We start from the raw sequence: 17413 nt of genomic DNA on the forward strand, positions 1-17413 counted from the left end.
ACGACTGTTTTTGTTGTCAACACCAACCCCCTCCCCCTTCTCTTTTTCTCTTCCTTACAGATGCAGTGCCGATCTATCTTTAAAAGACCATGATATCCACTCTAATGAGCCACCCTTGTGATTGGATTGCTACTGTAGATGCCTCATTTTATCAAATAGGGATTTGAGCAGAAACTTCTGATCGGGAAATTCAAAGGGGTGCCAAGAATGAAAATGAGCATAACAGTTTAACAGTTTAAATTAATACACAAAAAATTAATAAAGGGGCATATGGTTGAGTTGGATCATGAAATGTGACATGTGGCAAATCAAAAGGATGATCTATAAACTCAAAATAAATTTGCAAGGAAACAAAATATGATACAATTTTCCTCACCTCAAGATAGCCTCTTAAAAACACTTACAAGTACAACAATGTAGCCAATACTCTTGCTGTTGTCTTTTTTTTGCCTTTCTTTCTTTGATAGATAATCCTCGGGAGAGTTAAAACTCATAACCTCTTGATTGTGAAGTATTGGTCCTTGACAACTGAGCCACCATCCAAGCTCTCCCCAAAGGGATAGCTAGCCAATCTAAATCTCACCTCTCACCTCTCACCTAATAAAGGATGTGTAGCATAAAGCTTTGGCTGAATGCCTGTAGTAACTTTATATGTCTACAGGTACCAAGTGAACTCCCTTGAAAAATTGGGGATCTATATGAGAACTGCATCACCAACCTCGGGGATAAAAAAAAGGAGATCATGCCCAGACCCATCTGTGATAAAAAAAAACAAAAAAGCTGCTTTCTTCACGCACAGTAAGGCCCACTGGAGTGATTGATATGTAATACAAAATCAAGAAAGAGGACGACAGATGTAACCTTCATCTTCTGGCCGGAAAGCCTGCTTTTTCTGTTTCCCCTGGCAGGCATCACAAAGGAAGCTCCACCAAAAATTATCTCGGGGCTTGGTTCCTCTTCATCTTCCCTGGCTTCATCGGACCTCCACCTCAGCCCATTTTGTGTGTGTCCATGATCTCAACAGCTGAGTTTCTATTTCCAAGGCTGATGACACAATAAAAGCATCAGTCAGATAAATTCAACAAGCTACAAAGAATTTCTACTTCAGGAGTCAAAAACACACAAGCATACCCACCTCCAAGAGATATCCATTGGATCATCCGGGGAAATCATAGACCATTGTTTATCTGATGCAGCTGGTTTCCCTGACAAAATGAGGCCTGAATCACAGGAAGAATCTTTTAAGCAGCAGTCGCTGTTAGCTAGGTGGTGTCATCGGATCAGCTGTAACTCGACGAGGATACAAAGGGCGAGCATTTTCCACATGGTTAATGAACCCATTTCGTTCCATTCCAGGGGAAACTTCATCAAATTGGTCATCTTGAAGGTAATTACTCTGTACAACCTTCATTGAACCTTTGTTCAAATTTTTCGAAGTTGAACGACTTTGACTAGCCAGGTGAATTCCACAAGGTGGGGGATACCATTAAAATTGAACTTCTGCCTTGTACTAGTTTGAGGCCTTTGTTGTCCGGCATAATTGTGACTTGAATCCAAATTGTCTCTGTAGTGAGGAACTGATGGACCCTCAATAGCAGTAGGGAATCTCCCATTGAGAACAGATGGAGGACAATGGGAAGCAAGTTCAAAGGCGGAACTACTAAATGATCCACCAAGTTTAGCTGGAGTGCCATGAAGTTTCGTTGGGAGAAATGGTACGATCATTCCGAAGAATAAGGGAATCAGCAGTAGAGGGCAGGGCAAGCCAGTAGAACGGGGCTGTTGTACCTCCGGATGATCAGATGTTTCAAGTTCTTTAGAATCAGAAATACCAATATTTGGCCAGCTTCCAGCCTTCACTTGTTTCTGTTGCACTTCCGGCAGCAACTCAATGCATTTATCCTGGCCCCACCCCCACCCCCACCCCCACCCCCACCCCCAAAAAGAAGAGTCAGTTCAGAAGCCCATCTCATCCTCTTTTAATTCCTTTTTTAAGGCCACAAGAGGTCAACAACTCTTATTGGTCGATTTGAGCCTATTTGATGAATCAACTCAAAAAATCTCAGTTGCATTTCAACAGAACTGAGTGTTTATTCTACAAAAAATATGCAATTACAAAAACTTACATTATTCTTTCCCTTGTCGAGAACCTATTTCATCTGAGTACCAATTTCTCTTGAGAGGACTTCTCTTCTTTCTTAAAAAAAATCTAAAAAACTATTATTAAAAAGCACTGTAGTCAAAAGCTACTTACAACCAATCCTCCTCTCCAGTGGCGCATTGATCTTATCCTTGATATAGCAGCCTCGTCAATAGAAGTTTTTGAGATGAAGTCCAACTCTAAGCTCTCAAGTTTACGATCAACTTGATATGCCCCAATGTACCGAAATCGCTGTGAAAAACAAGTCAATGGGATAATCCCCTTTGTGAATAGTCCAACTAAAAGAGAAAGAAAAAGGACATCTTATTAGATAGAAAATTCCACTCAGTTTGTCACACTATCATACATCATATGGCATGATTAAAGGACATCAGTCCAGGGGGTTAACCAGGAGCAGGGCCATGATGCTGGTGTCACGAGTATGTCACCATACGTCTTTAAAAGAATTATGCACACAGATAATACAACCATCCATACTATCCGATATGCTTGGATACCCAGATAATAACAATAGGCCATGATGCTCTACTGATGTAGAACTGAAGACTTACCGGCATAGGAAGTCCAAAAAGAACCAGGCCTAATGTGGCCTAATTCTGGTTTGAACAGGCTTAATGTGGCCTGAGTCGACTTTGTTTTCTTTTAAGTTGTTTTATATTAGTTTTGATTAAATGCCTCCTCCAACTTGAGCAGTTCCCATGAAATAGTAATCTATCGTGAATCTCTCAACAGTCTTGAGTTTCAAGAGACTTAAGTTTGAAAAACCAGAGCTTGGCTGATGGATTGCTTGTGCAGCCAGACTTGTTCCCTTTGACATGCTATCTTTTGAAGAAAAAAAATTCTTCAACTGGTTATATGTATTTAACTGGTTTATTTGACATGCTATCTTTTGAAGGAAAATTTTTTCCAACGGGTTATATGTGTTTAACTGGTGTCTTTGACATGCTATCTTTTGTTTTTGAACTCTTCGGTTGCTGTATAGGTCTCAATTGAGTATGGATTATGTGAAGTATTAAGTAGGGAAGCTATAAGTCCTAATTTGGCTCCTAAAGACGGGAACTGGGGTTTCGATATCTCCAAACTTGAAGAGACGCTCCCGGCTGGGACAGTGGATCACTCTGCAGAACGTGTGTACCAAGAGGTAAATTTGAAAAGTCAATAACTCCTTAAAATTTTCGGCTTCATTTTCTTGTTTACAGCAGCCTAGTTGTGGAATTCATGTACATTGTCCATGCGATAGGTTAGTGTATATGTGTTTTACTGACATTCAGGTTGTTCATGAGGAATTATAGTTGCCCAAGTGGGAGGAGTCTTTGATGGACGCAAGGGCTCGGTGTCTAAACAGGTTATTCATGCACTGGCAGACAATATCCTCGTGAAAACTTGTTGCTTATCACACATGGTACAGCTCTGGACTTTCAAATTCTCTCTTTTTCATATGCATACAAGTGCTACAGCTATTCAAAAGAACAATTTACCCTTTTTTTTTTTTTTAAATTTTTTCCAGTTTGAAACCACTACAGGTTTGTTTGTTTATATATGTGAATGTTCATGTGCCAATATTGTATGTTTACTAATACTGAGCCAAAACCTTTGTAGTTGTGGTCATAATCATCTTAAGCTATTCATGTGAATATGCAGGGGAAGGAGTTGGCATTGCAGTATCTGCATTTATGAAGGACACAACTGTGTATGAAGTAGAATATTGTGGATATGCACACACAGGAAGACAAATATCCTTCCAATCTAACCAGACATTTACTGCCAGCACCTTTGAGGTATTTACAGAGACTAGTGAATCTGGTATCAGCTACTGCCCAAACAGTGCATTGGCCCTGGATGTATGATTCGACTCTTATCAAGTTGATGAGGTTTCCCCTGTGCACTTGGTTGCTGCCTTTAAGTCCTCCATAAAAAGGAGAATCCTAGATTCTTCTCTATAATAGGAGATCCATGCTTCTCATCAATCATCATTCATTTTTTCTGAAAACAATTTCAAGAGAAGTAGGTTTTTTGCACAGAATAGTTGAAAGGAGAACTGAGTGGGAGTCAATGAATGGATCTAATTCTATGCTTGTAATATATGAGTTGTTGATGCTTTCTTTGTTTTGTGAAATTTGACTCGGTGTATAACACTTATTTGCATTTCTTTCTCTATAGAAGACCATTGTTATCCAATTCTTATCACCTAGCCCTTGGTCTCACTCTATTGCAAATTCGCAAAAATGTCAGTATTCCTGGTGAGGGTAAGACACAAGCTATGTTTGAAGCATGGCTTGTTAGTTGTTACCTCTTAAAACAGAGCTAAAATTCTGTAAAAAACCTGTTCAGTATAGTTATTTCATTCATCAGAAAGACTTGAAATAAGAAAGACACAAAACAAAGATTAACTAATAGATATTAGTGAGGGAAACAAGGATTGGCATGAACAGAACTTTTTAAGAAAAAAACAAAATGAAACTCCATTCTTGGCATGAAAGATGATTAATTGGCATCATTGAGGGAAACAAGGGTCGGTGTGAACAGTAATAATGGTTCACGCATTGGCAATAACTTCGTTATCAAAAAAAATTTCCTCGCCAAATGTTTCTGTTTTGGATGGTACGAAGCAAAAATCACATAGCCTCCCTGTCTTTCAAAGTTGACTAGCAATGTGCCATCACCAAGCAACACATAAAACTTACCATATTCCACCGGATGAAAAGGGATATCATAGGAAGATTGTTCCAAAGAGAACCCGATAGCCGTGATGCCGACAAGTCGCCATATCTTTGATATCACCACATTGAACATATCAAAGAAGTTTTCACCAGCTCTAGCCAAAGAACCCTTGATGTTTATCAAGTGTAATGTATATAATCTTGTTTCAGAAAGAGGAGGGAGGAAGTTTATAATGTGAAACTTTTCAGTGCCAATATCAAATGCAAGAATGAATTCATTACCGTTCCCCACTGCATCCCTTTTGATTATCTAATATAGGAACCCATTCAAGAACAGCGCCGTCTATTCCTTATTGCCATACTGTCCTCCTTTGGTCACCGGAATATAGAAGTTTCTCCATGAACGTTCACCCAAAGTGATGATCTTACCCAACAACTGGCCTTGATCATCATACAAGAATCGGATCACTTTATATTTTCCGGTTGCATGATCAAAGCCAAAACCAATTCTAGGAACGGTCATAGGACCAAAGGTAAGGAAAAAATCTTCAAGTTTTGAATTAGGAGGCAAACACCAGCTCTCACCTGTAATAGGATTACAGATGATGATAGAACCAAATTTTCGGACGGAAGCCAAACAAACCAATCCATTGCAAGAGCCAACAAGGTCAAACCTATTCTTCTCCAAATAAATTTCTATAGCCCTACAAGTACCTTCTTCTTCAACCCCATCTATCAAAAACAAGGTCCTTTTCGTATCCCAGACTTGTGTGTTTGTTGTCTCTGATGCAAAGATGAGATGTGATGGTGGTACCTCCTGCATCAATTTCAATTTCAATTTCCTCCTCAGGTGCAGCAGGTCAATGAATCCAGGGTCTCGTGTCAAGTTGTTCCAGAGTTTACATACACTCCTTAATCGACTGAGAGTAACGGCAGAAAGTCTTGAAAAGATGTCGAAGATTATTTCGAGAGGCAAATCTGTCAGTTTATTACTTGTTCTTCCATTGCTACAATCACTCTCCTTCCTCGCTTTCTCCTTCTTCCTCTTCCTCTTCTGACTGAATTTAACAACCATCTTCGAATTCAAAAATTCACAAAGAAAGAATTTGGAATAAAGGAGAAACCAGATGGTTGGAATTGAGTTATTTACTGATGGATGGATGGATTCAAGAATGAAAGTATAATGGAGAATGAATGTTTAAAGAAAATAAAATTTCAGTAGAACCAAATCCTAATTGAAGAAAGACAATGATAGTTCTCTGCAAATGGAAAACCAAATCCTAAACTGAAGAAGAACTGAAACCTTAAATTCAAGGAGGGACCCTAACATTGGGTTGCCGAGTATTCAAAAAAATTGCAAGTAACAAATGGAGGAATCCAATCCAATATAGAGAATGGACATACATTAAAAATCCTTTTTTTTTTTTTTTTCATTTTCCCGGAGACTGCCGGAAGAATTTTTTGGTTGTGCGGATAGATGTCGGTTGTAACTTGTAAGTAGTTAAGCCTATGTTAACTACGCGGTTAAGCAGACGTGGAGTTGTGGTATTTATTGTAGTTATTTATTAGGGGTTACTATAGCAACTCCTTATTCCCCTATTCTACCAAAAAACAAAGTCCATATTCCCCTAATTTATCTCTTATTAGAGAGAGTAGTTTCCTTGAAATATTCATAGTCTCTTTTTCTTCTTTTTTCTCTTCTTATTATATCTCTGTTTTTTTAGATTGCCGCAGCGCAACCTACACCATATAGGCAGCCTGTATAAGGGCAGGGTGGTCATTACGCCCACCCCCATGGGCCTAGGAGTAGACTATGCCGCGGCACAGAGAACAACCTATGTAGGGGGCAGGGTGGTCATTACGCCCACCCTCATGTGCCTGGGCGTAGGCTACACTGCAGCACAGAGAACAATATGTGCAGGGGCAGGTTGGTCATTATGCCCACCCTCATATGCCTGGGTGTAGGCTACGCTGTGGCACAGAGAATAGCGCCCCATCTATTTTTTATGGGTGCATCTGTTTGTAATCAAGTAGGTTACAAACAGAAATTGTAATCAGACTTTTTTACCCTCCATAAGACAACGTGGCAATATGATAAAATAGTACTAAAACATACTTTCGCAAGGGAGAGAGAGAGAGAGAGAGAGAGAGCAGTCTGCAGATGGGATGCAGGGGGATCCAGATCCTCTACTGCCGAGCTGCCCGACAAGACTGTGCTGTCAAGACATGGTGAGACGTGCAGTGATCGCCTTATCCCTACTCGGGCAAGGTGTTCAGGCAAGGGTGAGGCAGTCATTGCATATCTCACCGTGTCTAGGCAGCATGATCTTGTTAGGCAACTAGGCAATAGAGGATCCAAATTGGACGCAAGAGTGGTGTAAGCGGTTGGGGTGGGGGAGTTGACTTCCTAAGGATCTCAACTAAAGGACAGAGGCAACGCTTTACCCAAAAAACAAAAAGAAAGACAGACGCAACGGAACGAAAGCAGGGCAAGGGTGGAGGATGGAATGGGAATGGGAGGCAACGCTTTACCCAAAAAACAAAAAGAAAGACAGACGCAACGGAAGAAGTGTCTACTATTTGAATGCCTGAATCTGATGCACTCATCATAGTGGAAAAGCTCAAAGAGATGATGGATAGTGTGAAGTTTCAGGCTCCAGGTGCCTCACATTGCCAGTAAGGATTTTGCATTGATGGGAGACTCGCATAGTTTTGGGAGAACATCCAGATTACAATCACCACACACAATCTGTTTCCAGCCTAAAACCCATGTTCATAGACTCGCATATGTAACCCAGCAGATTAAACAGCTCAAAGTGATCACAATTCATTAAGTCTTGGGACTTGGGTCCATCCCTGAATTTAAAAGTCCTAAAGTCCAAATCAAATCACCAAAATTAGTAATCTACAAAAAGGAAGAAAGGAAGAAAGGCTAGAAAACTTTTGAGTGTTTTTATAATCTTGAAGATTCTTAAGCCAAGAAATCCAAGTCCTAGGGAAATCTACTCCCACCCCTTTCACGATCCTATTTTCATTCGGAACCCGAATCCATGGAGAGCCGGAGCCGGCCAGGGAGAGGGAGAGCGAAGACTGAGAACAAGGGTTGAGGTAGAGGGAAAGGGAAAAGAAGAGGCAAATTACGACAAACTCTCTTATCACTAATAAAAAGTAATTAGTGTGGGATGGACAAATATGTCCGGTTGTAACCTAGTTGATTACAAACAGTTTTTCCCATTTTCTGCTTTAATCTATTTTTTTTTCACCTCTATTTTCTCTTTTTTTCTTGTTTGGTACCAAAAAACCCACATAGAGGAGATTAAAAAGCTTTTTCAACCTTGCAAATTTTTTGCTTTTTTTCTTTTTTTTTTTTTAAAGAAAAATCCCTTCTTGCTGTCGAAAACAATTTAGAAAGAGAAAACGATTCTTTTTAGTGTTTCCTCCTACAATTCTCTCTCTCCTACCATAAATTTCGTTACATTCAGCGCAACCGCATTAGGGGTGTCAAAAAATTCCAAACAAAACTCGGCCACAGCCTGACCTGAGCCTGAAAAGGGTGGGGCGGGGCTGGGCTGGGCCTATGTTTAATATAGGGTTAGGCTGGGTTTAGTGTTTTCTTGGAGACAGTTTCATAGAGAACGTGGAGCTAAGTTCCTTCTGCCAAGCGGGGAAGATCTCAACGAAAGCACCAAAATGATGGGTTGCTCTGGGATTACGATGATCCTTGGTTCGAGGCCAGGTTAGTCTTAGAAGAATTATAAAGAGGTGGGGAGTTTGGAATAGAATTTATTGCAAAGATATTCTTCGAAATACGTACTCTTGATTACATGCAATAAGACTTAAATACATCATTCCTCTATAACTGAAACAACCTAATTAAAATAAAGATGGAACAACTAAAATAACAACGGTAACTAAGATGTAACTGATGGAACCAAGATCCAAATCCTCTACTATCGAGCTGCCTGGTAGGTACTGTCCAGACACGATGAGACGCGCAATGATTGCCTTACTTCCACTCGGACAAGGTGCTCAGGCAAGAATAAGGCGTAGGCAGCATGGTGCTGTCGGGTAGCTCGACAGTAGAGGATCCAAATTGAAAAGGTCCATGCACTTCACTTCACACATAATCGATCATGCGGGTTGGTGGTCGTCGAAGCCTGGGTGATGGTTTCCGCAGTTGAGACGTGACCACAACCTTATCAGTAGCATCATAGTTGAGGGAAACAAGGGTCGGTGTGAGCGGTAATAATGGTGGACGTATTGCCAATTCCTTCAATATCAAAAAAATCTTCCTTTTCAAATCCTCCTTCTCTTTAGGATAATACGAATTAGCAAAACTTACATAGCTTCCACACATTCCAAATTTGAGTAGCAATGTGTCATCGCCGAGCAACGCAAAAAAGATATCACATTCCACATCATCAAACTCATTAAAAGCCATATTTTTTCTTTTTTTTGATAAAGAATGAAAAGAGATATTATGACCATAATAGGAATCAGATTGTTCCAGCTGCGTGCTGCCGCCGACGACAATTCGCCATATATTTGATATCACCACATCATGGAAGCTATAAATCTCCATGGCTATAGCCATTTTAAGAACCCTTGATGTTTATCAAGTGTAATCCATAATATGATCTTCTTGTTACTTCAGAAAGAAGAGGGGCTGGGAAGTTTATAATCTGGAATTTTTCACTGCCAACATCAAATGCAAGAATGAATTCCTTATTAATAGTAGTATCGTTGTTACTCCTCGATATTACGTCACCATCTACATGCTTTGTGATTATCCAATATAGGAACCCATTCAAAAACATCGGTAAGGTATTGAAATTCTGTCCGTAACGTCCTCCTTTGATCACCGGAATATCCAACAACTTTCTCCATGAACTTTTTTCACCCAAAGTGATGATCTGACTCAACAATTGGCCTTTATTGTCATACAAGAATCGGATCACTTTATATTTTCCGGTTGCATGATCAAAACCAAAACCCATTATAGGAACTCTCGCACTCCAAAAGAAATCAGAAAAATCTGATGGTTTTAATTTAGGCAAACACCAGCTCTCACCTGTAATAGGATTATAGATGATGATAGCACGAACTTGGCCCCGCTTTGGGGGCGCTGGCTCCAAACAAACCAATCCATTGCAAGAGCCAACGAGGCGAAACAACCAATTCTTCTGCGAATGCTCTATTCGAATTTCTCTGGCTTTACAATTCCCTTCTTCAACCCCATCTATCAAAATCAAGCTCCTCCTGCTCCTCATTTTCGTATCCCTTTTGATATCATCTATGTCTCTGCATGATCCAAGGATTAGATCATGAGATGGTAGTGGTATGTCGTCGTCGTGCATCAATTTCATCTTCTTCTTCAGGCGGAGGTCAATGAATCCAGGGTCTCGTGTCAAGTTGTTCCAGAACTTACATACACTCGTTAATCGAATTAGAGTAACGGCGGAAAGTCTTGAAAAGATGTCGAAGATGATTTCAACTGGCAAATCTTCCAGTACTTTATTACTTCTTCTTCTTCTTCTTCCATTGCTGCGGCTGCTACAATCACTACCCCCCTTTCTACTGAATTTAACAACCATTTTTAATTGATTTAAAAAATTTACCTGATCGGATGGATGGATGGATGGATTGATTGATTCAAGAATAAAAGTATATATAATGGGGGAATGAAAGAATTATGTTCAAAGGAATTAATTTCACTCACTAGAACAGAGAGATACAGAACTGAAACAAGATAATAATAAAAGATGGATAGAGAGCTTAACTAACTAACGTACCTGACCCACTAGGATTGGATTGGATTGGAGTAATAGAAGAAGGCATGTGAATCGTTGGAGATCGAACCAGGAACAAGAACACATATATATATAGAGAGAATAAATATTGTGGTTCGGTTACAATTGAAAAAGGAAGGAAAACACTACCTAATACCCCAAATCCTAATTGAAGAAGGACTCCCCAATATAAAATCCTAATAACTGAGGAAGAACACTGAAACCTTTTTAAAGCTTTCTTTACAACTCCAGGAGGGACTCTAACCTTGGATCAGGTATTGGTCTATTGCAAAACCAATATGATACCGTAACGCTACGGTTTCGACAAGGATCGGTCATATTTGACAAAATTGCCCCTGATTTGATTTCCTTTTTAAAGAGGATATTTAACTGTTTCACCCCTTGTCCTTACTACCATGTCACCGATACAATATCGGGTTTGGCTACAACCGAAACTGTTACATATTGTTCCGATACGAGCGATATGATACCACATACCTCAAACTATGGCGATACCGATACGTATCGTGGATGACAATGTGATAATACCTCAGACCATGATAAATAATTCTCAGCAATGCTTTCAAATTAAACAAACGATTTCTATGTAAAGTTTTAAAGCGGTTGAGCCCTTAGTTAGTAAGTTCGGGAACGGCAATTGAACGGGAACGGATACGTCACGGCGATTAAACGGATTAGACGGTAATAATACTTTTCAAAAATCCGGCTTCATAAAATGCATACGGTAATAATACGGTACGCGTTTAATACGGATATAATACGACATAGACGGCAATAATACTTTAAAAAACGGACATATATTCATTATATAACATGCATTCACCACCTAATAAACAAAATAATATCATGATTTTATTAACTAAAATAAACACAATAATATAATATGCTATATAACATCTCTAAGATTATCATTTAACATACCAAAATATCAATAATCTACAAGAAATGAATGTAGATTGTCGAAAATGACATGAGCAAGTTGAAAGACCGAGAAACAAGAGGAGAGTACAAGACTTAAGTGCCGCTTTGTTGAACGGAGATGGCGAGGATGATTGGAGATGGAGGGCGGCTACTTTTGCCTGCTACGGTTGGATGTTCAACGCAAATCGAAAGGGACGAAAGGGAAAGTGAAATCGTTTCCCTAAATTCTAATCTTTTGGATAATTTTTTTTATAAAAAAAGCGTATATCGTGTATTATTCGAGTATAATACGTGCTTGCTTAAAAACACTTTTTTTATAAAAATACGGGAAAATATGGGGACGGGAGTATTATACGTTTAAAAATACGGGAACGCATATAATACGCGTATGATACGCGACTTTACTAACTAAGGTTGAGCCATGATTACACAAGCATCAGGGTCAATGGGGAGCATGCCTCAGTATTTACCTAGGGGGTATAGGCGTCATATTTTGCGGTGCCCTCTGAGAAAGTGTAAACCACCATCAAGTAGAGATTTTTTGTTTTTATACATTCCTCAAAAAGAGGGAGAGATGGGACAAAGTAAAATAGGAAAAAATAAAATAAAAAATGGAAATGGAGTCGTGACTTGATATGAAACAAGACACAAGGAGAAAGTAAGTCGTTGGAGAGGATCCGGATTCGTTAGTAACTCCTTGTGTCCCTAATTTATCTCTTGAGGTAGTTTCCGTAAAGCATGCAGACTCTCTCTCTCTCTCTCTCTCTCTCTCTCTCTCTCTCAAGTCCGGCTGGTGCACCTAAAATGTACATTGGACCGTGCATGTGCACTAGGAAGTTTTAAACAAAAGCACTCTAAAAAATCCCTTGTTTTTGCTATCGAAGAAAATTTAGAAAGAGAAAATGATTCTTTGATCGTTACATTCAGCATATGAAATTATCATCTCACGTACCCCGTGAAATTAAAAATCGCATCCAAGTTGATACCTTTGCATGCGTTCTCATTGGCCCTATGCTGGTACAAAAGCTACACAATCAGACAACGATCTCGTGCCTTTATTAATAAGAAGGCATTATTATTAGGAAAAAAGAATGATGTCTGATCACAATTTATTGCTCTACCCTCTCGAAAAGAATTCAAATTAATCACATATCAAATTTCAGAGTCTAATTCAATAAAATACCCTATTTTGTATTGACAGACATCTCATATGTCCATGCAGATGTACCAGTACTCTAGATATTTTTGTGCAATCTCTCAACTATAAGTGGGACGAGATGGTTTAAAAATTAAAGACTCCAAGTGTATGAAAGGTCTCCAATATCACACCACCACCAACGGGTTGAGTCATGTCAATGCCACTCTTCTCTATTTATAGAAGTATCTTTTAGATAGACTCGTCACTCGTCAGAAACGCCTAAGGGTACACCTCCCCATAATAAATAGTAAACAAACACAACCTATTTTAAAGTCATATCTAGGGGTGTAAATGAATGGTCGAAATTCGTAGAGGTACATCTCTGGGTATGGCTATTTCTTTACACCTCTTTCTATACATGTATGTAGACATCTCTTTATAAGTAGATATATGTCTCTAGAGGATATTCACACATCTGCTCTCCTCCCTTGTGAGTGAATCTTTAGCCATGAACATCAATCAAACAAGACAGTAGAGGTTGTGGATCATTAATTCTACTCTATCTCCGGCATTCCACATTATTAGGCAACAGCGACCGTTACCGGAGAAGGCGAGACGGGTGAGGCAGAGATGCGTGGTTCCATGACAGCTGTCAATTCTACACATGGCATTTCTGCAATTGGTTCCTCTGTGATTGGATATCAGCCTAACCTCAACTGGGCTTATGGGAGGGGCAAGAGAACTTGAGCTTGACTATGCATGCATGCAATGAGGGCCAATTTGGGAGTTTGTATCAAGTTTTGCCAACTCAAATTAGATTTGGACTCTTGAATTCAAAATTTTCAGTTTTTTAATGCAGACTAAAACGTTAATGTGATTTGAACAGAATAGAAAATTTTTGGAGGATAGTTTCAGGGAGAGATAATGATGGGCATTGTGAATGGTGGAGGTGGGATTGATGTTGAACTAGGCTTCACTACTGAGAGAGGGGGTGAATCAGTAGTCCTTTAAAAATTCCTTTCTAACACTAGTAAATCCCACTGCCATCCACAATGAGTTGTCAAGAGCAGATTCAAATTACTTGTAAACACCACTGGCCGGGACATCCCATTGGCCAGCTACAGTTCATGTGTACCCCTGCCTTCCACCAAGATTGGTAAAGCTAGCCAACCGGGAGTAATCACCCACTCTGCAAGCACCACAACATTGCACAAAGTACAAAAACAAACTACAACATACAAATATACGTGGTTCGGTAATAATCCTACATCCACGGTGCAATACCCTTATTGGGTTTCGTATTTGCACATATACTCTCCAATACTGCAACAACAGATATGACTTCGATCCTTGATCGTACAAGAACGAATGACATCTACCCCAATAACTCACAACCCCTACTGTAAGTACCTAAGTTTGTCTAGGCTTTGTATCAAACATCTTATGAGCAACTACTCATAAGGGTATTACAATGCAATAAATTGCTTGAAAATAAAAAACCGATCCCAACATCAATCAACTAGGCATTCATAACATTAAACAACATACCCTAGGATCTAATAAATTAAATGTTAGATAGAAATCACCTAAGTGGGTTAGCCACTTGAAGTTCTCCACTCACAAACATCACCATAAGCTCCTCCAAGCTTTTTGAACCTCCAATGGTGTGATCGAACTCAAAATATGTTCAATCCAAGCCTCCAAGTGATGCAATTACCAAGGAACTATTGATTTTTTTATTCTGGGCCACTCTTTTTCTCAAACACACTATTCCAGCACATTCATCTTGTTCTCCTGAGAAAAACTCCACTTGAATCACCCAAATCCGAGTTGAAATGAAAAAATTATGCCCAGTTGAAGATTGAAGGGTAATTCTATAATTTCAGGACCATTTCGTGATGCGGGGAAGATCACTACTTAAAGTCGTGAAGCTGCTTCATGTCACGAATAGTCGGCTGCCACAGCAACCATTCGATCTCCAAGATCCTGGCTCCTTGTTTTACGTCCATTAGATCTGAATCCAGATAATTTTGGTTCAATCTGGGCCTTTCATTTGAAACAACCAAAATTTCTATATTTACAAAAAGGCCCTTCGATAATTTCTTGATATTTCAAACAGGTTCCTAAGCCAACTTCTAAAAATTATTCCTATGCCCCTCCAAAAATTGAAGTTTTCTTTTAAAGGTTTCCAACTATTAATAATTACAAAAATAAAGGTCTTAGCTTCTATAGGTGAAAACGTTAAAAAACGAAAAAAAAAAAATTAAGGCATGAAAGCCAAAGAGTTGCCGCAAGGGTTATGCACTCACGGCCATGGCTGGTATGCCTGCGTCGTCATGCCGCCCAGCGCGCACAACTGCCATGCCATGCGCCCCTATGTGGCCCTGTGCCGCCCATGCGCGTGTGCCATGGGGCCTTGTTGTTGCCCAGGTGCTACGTACCCATGCCAGGTGGCCTTGTGCCGCCCATGCACTAGCCGCGGTGGCCTTTGTTGCTGCCCAGGAATGTTGCCTTGCACCTCCTCTGCCTAGGTGGGCTTGCCACGGCTTCAAAAGGCCATGTGGCCTATCAATTTGGCACGTTGATGCTACATTAAAGCCATGGCATCCTTTGGTTGGCTCCACAACCTTACAAGTACAAGGAACTCATAATCAAGCCACTTTGCATGCCGAACTCATCCAACATATACCAAATGCATCAGTGCACACCCAAACACAGTCAAAATACCTCAGAATACGTGTTGTATGTGCCGTATCACTTCTAAACTTGCAGTCTGGCCGGATTTGCATCTAAACCGCGCAACCGTACGGAAATCAACATAGCTTTTCCATATAAACTTGTAGTATATATAGTGATTCTAGTTGCGTTGGAAAGACGACTCATCACGCTACAACTCTCCAGTTCATGAGTTTTTCAGATTCTATCAAGAGGATGTTCCAAATCGGCTCCAAAGTTACCTCTTTGTCGTGCTCCTATATAAGGTGCACTTTTGGAAACTGACATGAACTAAAAACCTGTTGCTTTCAGTATCTGTCAAACATCATCAAACACCATAAAACCTATTAAACACCTCTGAACACTGCCACCCATGCCTAGAAGTTTCAATAAACAATCCAACCTATGTCTGACCTGTTTCTACGAATCCACTTATGCCAAGTCAACCAGTACACTGCCACAGCCTCTAGAAACTTTGCCACAACACTATACATGTTTATACGGCCATTAAAAGCCAAACAAATTAAATCACTGCCATTCCATTGCTCACTATGCATGCCATCTGGGTGGGTTTCACTTCGACCCCACCCATTTTGGTTGCATGGGTCGTTATGCGGGTTCTGCTCCTATCTGAGAGTTACAAAATCCACATCTATTTCTGTTGTTAATATATGTGAACCTGAAAAATCCGCATCCTCTACTTCTGCCTGCAAAGACCGCTCAGGTAAGGCACTCAGACAGGGGTAAGGCGGTTTTTGCGGGCCCTATTGTGTGTAGGGCGCACATGGAAGTACGGGCAGGTGGAAGTAGAGGATTCGAACTCGAACGTGAAAGCAAAACAGATCAGATAGGGAGAGAGAGAGAGGGCAATAGTTAGGGATCTTTTTTTTTTTTTTTTTCAGTTATTAAAAGGTCATATTAGTATATGGGTTAGTCCATAATGTGATGGATCGGAAGACTAGGCAAGTGCATCTTTGTATTTTATATTTATATCCATTTAATTGAATTTTGGTAATTGTATTATTAAAGCGTTGAATTATATTTTGAACAACTGCCCTTGCTAGCTTCCATATTGGAGTGGGGTGTCAAAACCTAGTTTGAACCAATCAAATCGATCAAAAAAACCCAGACCGAATTGGACCAATCCTTATGGGATTGGTTTTGGACTGGGTTATCATAGAAACGGCTGAAATATCCGGATAAAAATGAACTGAATATATAATTAATCATTTTTAAATTATTTCAGTTGATGGACAACTTGGGGTAGGAATTCAACCTTAAATACAGACGCCGGCCCCTTTTTTCAAAAGTGCTATATATGCAACGTTTTAGACAGTCCTACACCCACAAAAGTGAACAAAATTTCAATCCAAAAACGTGTAAAACCAAGACGGAATAGTACCCATTAGGAACATTGCCCATCCAATAACAGGAAAGCTAAAGATTCCAGTTTTGTAAATGAATTTGAAGTTTCGAACAGTTAAAGTTGCCCAAATCTTTACAGTAAAATGATTTACATTCCTTGCATACCGATCAAATAAGATAACAAGAGGATGATCGATCAACAACAAACAAACATCAGATTTTATGGACTGAAGATGGGACTTGTTTGTTTATGGCCTATTTAATTAATTTTATGCTGTTCACCCATCAAAAAAAAAAAAAAAAAAAAAAAAAATTTGATGCTGTTCAGTACATATAGGTTTGTCATTCAAGGGGACAGAGCGGTTATTTCACCAACCCCCATATGTCTGCAGCCAACGCCCCAGAAATTTTAGCCTATTTATATGTATATGTTGCAACAAAGTGAGAGTGAAACAGTAAAAATGTAAAATAAAACCCCACCAGCAATTCCACTTGTTCTTTCCTAACTGCTATCACAAACGATAAGACGAATTCAGATTCTCTACTGCTGAGTTGTCCGGCAGGACCGTGCAGCTAGCCCAGACACAGTGAGGCATGCAGTGACCACCTTGCCCCTGCCCAAATGCCTTGCCCGAGTGGGGGT

At 39.8% G+C, this 17413-nt stretch overlaps 2 protein-coding genes and 1 long non-coding RNA gene across 3 annotated transcripts; 1 reads left to right on the forward strand and 2 right to left on the reverse strand.

Moving 5' to 3' along the window:
- Positions 1–3116: 3116 nt before the first annotated feature.
- Positions 3117–3891, forward strand: LOC122663944. The gene is made up of 3 exons (XR_006333249.1): positions 3117–3302; positions 3454–3563; positions 3803–3891. It is a non-coding gene; the product is annotated as an uncharacterized LOC122663944 (long non-coding RNA).
- Positions 3892–5164: 1273 nt separating this feature from the next.
- Positions 5165–5896, reverse strand: LOC122665957 (F-box protein At3g07870-like). Its single transcript, XM_043862077.1, has one exon. It carries the CDS (start codon positions 5894–5896, stop codon positions 5165–5167), a length of 732 nt encoding a protein of 243 aa, XP_043718012.1.
- A 3520-nt stretch (positions 5897–9416) lies between these two features.
- LOC122665958 (F-box/kelch-repeat protein At3g06240-like) lies at positions 9417–10415 on the reverse strand. Its single transcript, XM_043862078.1, has one exon. The coding sequence runs from the start codon at positions 10413–10415 to the stop codon at positions 9417–9419; it is 999 nt and encodes a 332-aa protein (XP_043718013.1).
- Positions 10416–17413: the final 6998 nt, after the last annotated feature.

This window comes from Telopea speciosissima, chromosome 6 (genome assembly GCF_018873765.1).
Source record: "Telopea speciosissima isolate NSW1024214 ecotype Mountain lineage chromosome 6, Tspe_v1, whole genome shotgun sequence".
Classification (NCBI taxonomy): Eukaryota; Viridiplantae; Streptophyta; class Magnoliopsida; order Proteales; family Proteaceae; genus Telopea; species Telopea speciosissima.

Bases quoted from the DNA above. Each gene is read 5' to 3' on its own strand.
- LOC122665957 (XM_043862077.1), bottom strand. From the start codon at position 5,896: ATGGTTGTTAAATTCAGTCAGAAGAGGAAGAGGAAGAAGGAGAAAGCG.
- LOC122665958 (XM_043862078.1), bottom strand. From the start codon at position 10,415: ATGGTTGTTAAATTCAGTAGAAAGGGGGGTAGTGATTGTAGCAGCCGC.